At 37.0% G+C, this 10,936-nt stretch overlaps 1 protein-coding gene across 4 annotated transcripts in view; it reads right to left on the bottom strand.

The window, feature by feature from the left end:
* RNGTT (RNA guanylyltransferase and 5'-phosphatase) overlaps positions 1 to 10,936 on the bottom strand; it is a 242,835-nt gene that overhangs the window by 213,673 nt on the left and 18,226 nt on the right. For all 4 annotated transcript variants that reach the window (XM_024747399.1, XM_024747414.1, XM_024747405.1 and 1 more), the window contains exons 5-6: positions 8,484 to 8,559; positions 7,055 to 7,295 (exon numbers count right to left, since the gene is read on the bottom strand). In XM_024747399.1, coding sequence (XP_024603167.1) covers positions 7,055 to 7,295; positions 8,484 to 8,559 — 317 coding nt within the window. The remainder of the gene's footprint in view (positions 1 to 7,054; positions 7,296 to 8,483; positions 8,560 to 10,936) is intronic.

The raw sequence follows: 10,936 nt of genomic DNA, 5'->3' as shown, positions 1-10,936 counted from the left end.
TTTTTTTTGCGGTACGCAGGTCTCCCTCTGTTGTGGCCTCTCCCGTTGCGGAACACAGGCTCTGGACGCACAGGCTCAGCGGCCATGGCTCATGGGCCCAGCCGCTCCGCGGCATGTGGGATCCTCCCAGACCGGGGCACGAACCCGCGTCCCCTGCAATGGCAGGCGGACTCTCAACCACTGCGCCACCAGGGAAGCCCTGTAATTTCTTTTTTAATGATCCTCTCATCTGTGCTTAACTTGAACAGCCTGCTCCATGGCCATATCATCCTCATTCCAGACTGCTCCACCTTTTGATTCATCAACTCAACTTACATTGACTGGGTACCCACAACATTCTAAACCAATATGCTCTTCTGACCTCTTTCATTAAACAGCTTAACTCTTTTACTCTCACTAAGCTCACTTTTCAATTTCACCAAGACTAACAATCCTTCACTCCTCCCTTTCCAGTCTAACAGCTCCCCCATCCTGACCTTACTTCCTATTCAACCTAGATCCTATCACTGATTACTTCAATTACCCTTCACCTGATATCCTCTGTACTCTTTACCCTCTGATCCTTCCATCACACCCATACTAAATATAGCCGACCTTGTATCAACCCACCATTAATCTCCACTTCCACACACAGGCAGCTGAAATTTACTGAGGAAAAATCACAATCTCAGGGCTAAGGATGAGATTTCCCTCCTCTTGCTGAAGACCTATTTCTCTATCTGCTCTTGAACTTCATTCCCTTTAATCTCCTCAGAAATTGCTCTATCATTAATTCCTCTAACATTTCATTTATTTTCAACTTCATTGATTCCACTAGCTCCTTATCTTCAAGTAATAGATATGCTTGAGTTTATTCCATACTAAAAAGCCTTTTCTGAATATGTCTGCATCAAGCAATCACCCTTAGTTACCCTTTTTGCTCATAACCAAACTACCTGAATAGTCTGTACCAGTGTGCAGGCAAGAGTTAGCATAATAGGACTGCTTGCAAGGTTGGCCCCTGGATGGCATCTGGGAACATGACTCCCAGTGTTCTCAGTCAGCTGATAAGGCTGGTTCATCACGCCTAAACTATTTGTACAGGCAATAGTTTACGCTGAACAAATGTTTTCCTTCTGGGATTCTGGAATATTGATACACGCTAGGCACAAGCTGCCTACATGACCAACCATGAATAAAAACCTTAGGCACCGAGACTCTAACGAGCTTTCCTAGACAGAAACATCACACATGCGCTGATGCATTTCCATTGCTGTGGGAAGAGTGAGCTCTGTACGACCCCTCGTGGGAAGGAGCATAAGGAAGCCTGCACGTGGACTCTTCGAAACTCCACTTGTCTTTGTCACTTATGATCCAGCAGGATCTTAGTATACCGCTGCGTTAAATCTTAGCTGTGAGTACAACTATATGCTGAATCCTAGGGAATCTCCAAAAGAGAGGTGGTACTGAGGACCCCTAACACAACTGTGTCCTTTTTCTCACCTCCCATCAGCTGCTTAAAATCACTAGTCTGACCTGGCCCTGCTGTACCACAGAAAATTATCCTCAGATGGACACTTCATATCCTTACCGTATTCATCCCCTCTATGACTTTTCATACTATTAAACCATCCATATAGATCACTACAAAACTCTAAACTATTTTTCATATTTCTTTGTCTTTTTGTGCTACATCCAGGAAGAATTTCTTAGCTAGATCTTCCAGCTTGATAATTTCCTCCACAGCTAACTTCAGTCTGCTATCCAACCCACCTACTGACATTTTTCTTTATTATTATCATTTCTAAGGTCTCTAACTGGTTCTTCTTCATAATAGCTTGCCATTATTTTATGGATTGATATCCTCTCTTGTCTTCTAAAGAAATGTTCTGTTTGCTTTTTATAAACTATTCTCTTCAGTGCTAGCCAAAAAGAATGAGGTAGTTCTGTATGTACTAGGAAAAGAGAAAACTTCACTTCTTACCCTATATACTTCTAGATGTTCACATTTTTATTTTACAAAGAAAATTGATCTGTTTGTCACTTGTGTACACTTTTAAAGAGACAGGTAAGTAATTGCGGAGAAATTCTTTTAAGATAACAAAAATGCCAGTGGTAGGGTAAAAGTTGAAGGATTATTTGTTTTCAAATTTTCTTTAATGTCAGTATATTATTTTTATAAATAAAAACATATTTAATAATTTTAGTATTTACTAGTTATGATTTGAAAAGAGGAGAAACCTACCAAAATGGCATAAGGCTTCAGAATTTTCTTTTTTCATAACTCTACCTTTGGAAGTATAAGCTCAAATATTCTTGAAAATTACCATTGCATTGTCAGTCAGAAATCAAATCTAACTACTTTCTCCAAAAACAAAGAAGGTAAGCATTCTGCTTTTGGCAATGGCAGACTAGTTTATTTAGACAAATTTTGCAGCCATGAGAAATGCTAGACAAAAATGTTAAAAGCACCTGTTTTAAGATATCAGAGAATTAGAAAGGCAGTAAGGACCTGAAGGGCCAAGAACTCAGAAGGCAGGGAAGCCCTGAGAGATGAGACAGACATCTGGCATAGCTTTTCTCCTCTAGGATTTTCCTCTAAAGGTACTGTTTCCAAAATGGTAGCTGAGAGGCTATAAAACTGAATAAAACTTTCAGCATTTATCACAAGAATGGGAAAACAAAAATTGGAGTCCAGATCACCAAGGAGAGGGGTCCTGCTTAATGCTCCAGGATTTCAGTTAGAATTCCCAAGGGGCCACACTACAAAACTGGGGTGAATCAAAAACAGACCAGCCCCCCAAAACTAAAGCCTAGCTTCTAAAGAGTTCAATTCTTGATTGAGTTAAGATGTTCTATTCCTAATCCTGTGTAGGAGCAAAGGTAAATCTTCTCTGAAGGAAGAAAACAGCATGCAGAACCTTAAATTATTTCCACAATTTTTCATACATAATGTCTAGTAAGCAGAAATACCCAGGTATTTAAAACAAAAACAAAACAAAACAAAACCTACAGTTGACTAGAAATCAAATGAATACAAGAAGAAAAACTAAAAAAAGGATCCAGAGGGTATCCACATACTAGAGTTATCTGACATAGGCTTTAAAATAGGCTTAATAGGGAGTCCCTGGCAGTCCGGTGGTTAGGACTCAGCGTTTTCACTGCCATGGCCCAGGTTCAATCTCTGGTCAGAGAACTAAGATCCCACAAGCCGCATGGCCAAAAGATTTAAAAATAAAACAAAATAGGGCTTCCCTGGTGGCACAGTGGTTGAGAGTCCACCTGCCGATGCAGGGGACATGGGTTCGTGCCCCGGTCCGGGAAGATCCCACATGCCGCGGAGCAGCTGGGCCCATGAGCCATGGCCGCTGAGCCTACGCGTCCAGAGCCTGTGCTCCGCAACGGGAGAGGCCACAACAGTGAGAGGCCTGCGTACCGCAAAAAAATAAATAAATAAAAATAAAAATAAAATAAAATAGCCTTAATAAATTCAAAAACCTAAATGACAAGATGCAGAATTCCAGCAGAGAACTAAAAGTTACTTTAATACTCAAACTGAAATTCCAGAAGTGAAAGTAAAATAACTGAAATTAAGTACTCAGTGGATGAATTTAACAGCAGCTTAGACAAAGCTACAGAGAGAATTAATACACTGGAAGATAGGTCAGAAAAAAAATAACCAGACTGAAAAAATGAAACAAAAAAGTGGAGAATATAGAAAAGAACATATGAGACATTTTAAAAAATAATAATATTTAAAAGGTCTATTGAGTAGAAGGAGAAAGGAGAAAGAATGAATCTAAAACAATATTTGAAGAGATAATGGTCAAGAATTGTCTAAAACTGATTTAAAAATCCAATCATAAATTCAAGAATCACTGTAAGTAGGAAGCAGGAAAAATACAAAGAAAACCACAGGTAGAAACATCATAGTAAAACTGCTGAAAATCAAAACCAAAAAGAAATTCTCTTCAAAGAAGTAACTTCTCAACAGAAATGAATTATGGAATAATATCTTCAACATATCAACCTAGAATTCTAGAATCTGGATTTTGAAGAACAACTGTTCTTAAAATCATGGGGTATAAAAAGACATTTTCACACAAATGCTGAAACAATGTGTCACAGCAGATCCACATTAAAGAAAATACTGAAGAGAGTGCTTCAGTTAGAAGGAAAACTATGCAAATGGAACCACAAAAATACACAAAGAAATGAAGAGCACCAGAAAGGATAAATATGTGGGTATAGCTAATGAATATTAATCATATAATGATGATGATGATGTCTTATGGGATTTAAAGTATAGAGAGAATTAAAATACACAATACCAAAAGGGCAGTAAGAGATGAATGGACTCAAAAGTTCTTGGATTCTTGCATTATCTAAAAAGTGGCAAAAGTACTAACATTTACCAGACTTCAACAGTCAAAGATGCATACTGAAATATTGGGTAACCACTAAAAAAACAGTAAAGGAATGTATAACAAGCATGGGTTGGGGTGACAGAAGGGTAAAAATAATTAAGCATAAAGAAGGCAAGAGGACTTCCCTGGTGGTGCAGTAGTTAAGAATCTGCCTGCCAATGCAGGGGACACGGGTTCAATCCCTGGTCCAGGAAGATCCACCGAGCAACTAAGCCTGTGAGCCGCAACTACTGAAGCTCGTGCGCCTAGAGCCCGTGTTCCACAAGTGAAGCCACCACAATAAGAGGCCTGCACACAGCAATGAAGACCCAATAACGAAGACCCAACGCAGCCAAAAATTAATTAATTAATTTTTTTTAAGGCAAGAAAGGAAGATAAAAAGGACCATACCACAAGTGGGATAAACAAAATCAAACAAAAAAAAAACAAATAGTGAAATAGTAAGTTTAAATTATATCAGTAAAATAAATGTACATAGACTAAATATTCCAATAAGGCAAAAACTGATGACTAGGTAAACAAAACCCAGCAACATGATGCATATGAGTCATACCTTAAATAAAGGATTAATAAAGGCTGAAAGTAAAAAGATAGATACAAGGTCTTCCATACAAACATTATCCAAAAGAACACTTGTACTACCATATAAATATCAGATCTTTTACAATGCTAAAAGTTAAGACATTGTAAAGATAAAATAATCTTTTATACATATTTGTATAAACCAAATATCACCTCAAAATATATAAAGCAGGGTTTCCCTGGTGGCGCAGTGCTTGAGAGTCGTTGCCTACCGATGCAAGGGACACGGGTTCGTGCCCCAGTCCAGGAAGATTGCACATGCCGCGGAGCGGCTGGGCCCGTGAGCCATGGCCACTGAGCCTGCGCGTCCGGAGCCTGTGCTCCGCAACGGGAGAGGCCACAACAGTGTATATATATATATATATATATATATAAAGCAAAATCTGACAGAACTACAAGGAGAAATAGGTAAATCCACAATCACAGTGGGGAATTTTTAAACACCCCTCTTAGTAACTGACAAAACAAACCAGGAGAAACTAGGTTTGGGATTTTATTTTATATGTCATTTATTCCCCTAAAGAAACATGCTCTTCTTAGCTAGCTTCCTCTTAATGCTGCTGGAGCTCATTTGCAATTATAGGGATTTAATGGTGCTTAAGTTTATAAAATAAATGTCATTTTTAAGATACCTTCTGATGGCAAAGAAAAATAAATGCCGCAAACTTGACCCTATTTTGTAAAAATAGTAACTGTTTGTTTTAAACTCTTTTACACATTCAAATACTAGATCATAATTCAAAAATACATTAAGCATATGCTCATGATTAATGTTATTCTTAAAAAATATAGTTGAATTCCCTCAAAGAAGTGATAAGAGGGTAATCATCTATATGTCATATTATGCTATTAGACTTTCTTTAGAATGTGATTCTTATTTTTCTAGGTATGTGATTCAGTAATTTCAGATATCTAAGTCCAGAAAATGAGTTAGAGTAAAAAACTAGTCCAGAAAATAAGTCAGAGTAAAAAAAACTAAGTTATTTTTGAAATTATTTCTATGTTTCAAAACAATTTACACCTTCAGTATCCGCTGAGTCTTGAAGTTTGAAATGTGTAAATACATATTAAAACAATGTTTTTCAAACAAGAGACTTTTTTTTAAGCCCTAAATAACTGTATTTTATTATTTACATAAAACAAGGAATTTTCTTCCTTGCCTGTCAATCAATGCATACTAATAAATGAGTTGTGGGATTTACTGCTCAACCATGATATCTCACACACCTTAATTATTATCTTTATGAACAATTAATTACCACCACACTTTCCCTAACTTTACCCTTTGGTCTACACCATCTACTTGTGTATGTACAAGTACAACCAGCAATCTTCTTCTCAACATCTCTCCTGTCCTCCCGAGAAAAGAAGGTAATGCCTAATGTTTTTTCTTAGGCCTTTTATTTCTAGAAGATTAACAGGAGTTGGCTATAGAAGAAATAAGAATCTTCTGAGTTCAACTTTACAGAAAAATATGAAAACACCACCCATGGAAAGGAGCAGAATTTATATGCAGTTATTTTAACTATGGGACAATTTTGTAAAGCATCAGTAAAAATTTTCACTCCATATTTAGTTAGAATCCACAATAGTTTGCAAAGAAACAATAAATTCTCAATCTAACATCTAAGAGTTCTTTGGTTTACCTAAGAAACAAAAACAGGATGAATTTATATAACTGAAACTTTTCTTGTAGAAAAGGCAAAGATCCATGGCTATCAAGAGTCTTTGGAGGGGCTTCCCTGGTGGCGCAGTGGTTGAGAGTCCGCCTGCCGATGCGGGGGATGCGGGTTCGTGCCCCGGTCCGGGAAGATCCCACATGCCGCGGCGCGGCTGGGCCCGTGAGCCATGGCCGCTGAGCCTGCGCGTCCGGAGCCTGTGCTCCGCAAACGTAAAAAAAAAAAAAAAAAAAAAAAAAAGAAAAAAAAAAGAGTCTTTGGAAATAACCAGAATGAAATAATATAACAAATCTAGCTAAACAAACATAGTTAACATTCCGTTTGCATAAGTCTCAATGAAGCTGCAGAAGAAAAGGTAAAGACTATAATAGTATTTTTAAACATTACCAGTTTTAAACGTTCTTTTCTCCTTTTGCCAAAGGAGGCACTCGACCCAGGTTCTGATTCCTTTTTTCCATCCTCGTCCTCATCTTCGTCTTCATCATCCTCAAAACACCAATCTGGCAATAGAGGTGGGGGTGGTGCTTCCTCTATATCACCATAGCGACGAAAAAGTTCTTTCAAATAATCACCCTTATAAATTCCTGGTGGTCTGGCTTGAGCAAAAGTAGCAACTGCTGCTTCAATACTATGGAAAATAAACACCATGCAATTTCCTCACTACTCTCCATTTATGCAGATTTATCAAAATGCACTTGTTACATTTAAGGCTATTATACAAAGCATAATAGAGGTTTTCTAAAATGGACAAATCACAGTCCCCACGCTCAAGGCATTCAATCTATTAAGAGACAAATTCATTCTGAAACATTTTTAACATAAGTACATGGGAATTTCCAAAACTCTAGAGGTAAACCGCAATGAGTGTATAGACAAGACTGGGTACAGTCTGTAAGGAATTTAAGTAAACCCTTGAAGTTTGAGGTCTGACTCTCAGCGAAAACATCAAAGAAATGTGAATAGCAATATGAAAAGAGAGTAAAAGCATGCTGGTTCTTCAGGAACTTTCAACACACCCAGGCATTAAGAGTACAGGTCATCAGAGAGAGGCTAAGCATAGGCTGAGTCTGACATAGGAGTCTGTATCGTGTAGCATTACTGTGTAGAGCATCTGAAAGGCCAGAAAGGCAGGGCTAGAAGTGCATGCAGTAGAGAACCCCCAAGGATGAATGAACAGGAAAATATACAATCACATGTGTACTTCAGCTGATTATATTCAGAGAAGGATCTACTGTGTGAAAGGCTTTGTAAACAAAAGTAAAGACCTTCAAAGTAAATGAGGAAATTCAGTTAGTAATATCCCATTCTCTAATCTCTCAGAATCTAAAAAGACACTTTACAAATAATAGCTGCTCAGAAAGACATGCTTATTGGTCTAAACAGAATAGCTCTGTCCCCCAAAATACCTTTTCTGTATAGCATTTAAGTTTTTCCTAGTACTCAATAGGTATTTTTAAAAGGTACTATTAAAAATGAAAAGAAAAACAATAGTAACCTCTAAGGTGAAAACGTACACAAAATATTGGGAGAACTTGTCTCTGATAATTCTGTAAGATGTGAAAAAAAATCTGGAAAAGAAAATGCATAGTATACGGGATCCATAAGCACTCAAAAGTGCTACTTAGTAGAAAACACCAGGTAATGAATGGTGTTCGAAAGATTAACCAAATCTAAAATGAGAACCACTTGAATCAATCATATTACTCATGACTTCACCAAAAACCTGGCAATATAAAATGCTATAATTGAAAAAGCAATAAAAAATTTTTATCAATTACTAAATATGTCTTCTTCCATTATAACAAGAAACAAATACCTCCAATCCATTTTCTCCACCAAGAAGGCACATATGAGGAAACCAGTGCGATTGAAACCATGGGTACAATGAACACCTAAAAAATAAAACAATTTTGATTTAATAAATCACTTCAGAGGCTATGTTTTACTTTAAAACCCCAACCTGCAATCAAAACATTTCAATCATTTTATAAAATACATTTCTAAAGCTTGGCCTTCTTTTATAACTATTAAACCTATCAGCTTAAATTGCTTAGAAAATAATTTATAGCACTAGCTATAAGTTTAAATATAACATATACTGATTTATTAGTTACAACTGTTTCTAAGGTCTAAAGTTTTATCTTAAAACTAAAAGATTCCAAGCATTTTAAATAAGGAGGTATTTCATCAAACACACAACTCTAAAGAACATAGGCGCACGCACACACACGCACACACACATGCACGTGAGACACTTCACTAGATACGGAAAATAACTGATGGATACACAGTACAATAAAAACAAAGTTCTCTAGAAACCAACTGACTGTATCTTTACATTAGCTTGTAATCTTCCAAAATGAACTTTTAGAAGAAAAACCTGCTGAGAAAAAGACATTTATTTTTGTTAAGCTTTTTTTCAGGACATATTCAAGATCAGTGTGGTCCTGCCTCTATATTCTGAAAAGCTGCAAATGAGTTTCATAAATCCTAAAACTGACTGCATTTTCAAGTCATTTTAACTACTTTGAAAAGTAATAAAAACAGCTTGGTGTACATTATTAAATGATCACGCTGTAGAGAATCCACTTCAATGGCAGCTCAACGTAAAGTAGAGACGGAGCATCAATGAAGCAAGAAAACTACTAAGGAAGCCATCCCAGTAATTTATGGAAGAAACATTTAAGGTAGAATGTGCAATCTGAGGGGTGAATAACTGTCAACACTGAGAGTTTGGTTTCTGACTTGGGTGACTATTTGGGCAATAGCCCCCTTTACCAGGTAAGGAAGTACAGGAGTTTACATCAGTCTTTCGGGCAAGGCAATGAGTACAGCTGGACATGCTGAGTTTAAGGTTCTTATGAGACTTACAAATATTTGGAAATAAGGGTAAAGAGCTTCACAGAGAGATCTAGCTGGAGTTGTGGATTCAAGAATAATCAGCATATAGTCACTACAGAAGCAGTCTGTGGTGTGGGCAAAATCACTGAGAATGGGTAAGTATCAACAGAACAAGAGAAGATAATTAAGGATGGAATCTGAGGAAAACTAACCTTTCAAGAATAAGTTGGCGGATGGAAGGGCATAAAAAATGACTAAGAATGAACAATCATGGGGTCAAGAAAACAAAGAGTGCATGAACACTGGGTCATGCTCACCAGGAAAAGAGGAAGTTCCAAGACAGGAGTGTTCAACTGTTTAAATGTCACAAAATGATTAGAACTGAAAGTCACTATTTGTTTAAGACTGCAGAGGGAGGACTCCAGATCGCAGTGATGTGAATGAAAATAAATGGATTCAAGTATCAATCTTTTGGAAAGTTGACTGGGAAGGAGAAGGGGAATATAAAACAGAAAGGTGTGGGGGTTTTTTGGAGGGAGGGGTAATATTTTAATATAAGAGGCTTGGGTATATTTACAGGCTGAAAAGGACCTGGTTAAATCAGAGACTGAAATAGAGAACAATGATATAACTGAAATGAAGTTTCTGAAAAGAGATAAAAAATAAAGAGATCAGGGACTTCCCTGGTGGCACAGTGGTTAAGACTCCATGCTCCCAATGCAGGGGGCCTGGGTTCGATCCCTGGCCGGGGAACTAGATCCCACATGCATGCCGCAACTAAGACCCGGTGCAACCAAATAAATAAATAAAAATAAAATAAAGAGATCAGCCTTGAAAAGAAAAAGTTACCCCTTAGAAATAATTGCTATAATCATGAAACTCTGTAAGTTCATCATCTCCAGTGCTTTGTTAAGAAAACGTGCCTCAAAAGTTACACAAAGATGTCAGCTGTAAATAGACATTTTTATTCAACATAAATCTTAACCCAACATGTAAATTTCCTTTCTACTTTATATTTGAGACCAATTTAAGCAACAAATACTCTAAAAATGTTTCTCATCTACACCACTACTATTTTTGCATCTAATTTTTACTCTAGCAAGATTAAATATTTTTATGAATAGGAAATGTAAGAATAATTGCCAATTAAGTGATTAAGTTGTGCGATGATATGCAATTTAAGAAAGTACCAGTGCTCATTATTCAACATAGTTTTGGAAGTTTTAGCCACAGCAATAAGGGAAGTAAAAGGAATTCAAATTGGAAAAGAAGAAGTAAAGCTGTCACTGTTTGCAGATGACATGATAATGTAATACACAGAGAATCCTAAAGATGCTACCAAAAAACTACTAGAGCTAATCAATGAATTTGGTAAAGTAGAAGGATACAAAATTAATGCACAGAAATTACTTGCATTCCTATACACTA

This window comes from Neophocaena asiaeorientalis, unplaced genomic scaffold (genome assembly GCF_003031525.2).
Source record: "Neophocaena asiaeorientalis asiaeorientalis breed wild unplaced genomic scaffold, Neophocaena_asiaeorientalis_V1.1 scaffold161, whole genome shotgun sequence".
Classification (NCBI taxonomy): Eukaryota; Metazoa; Chordata; class Mammalia; order Artiodactyla; family Phocoenidae; genus Neophocaena; species Neophocaena asiaeorientalis.
This window is presented reverse-complemented; position numbering and strand designations above follow the sequence as displayed.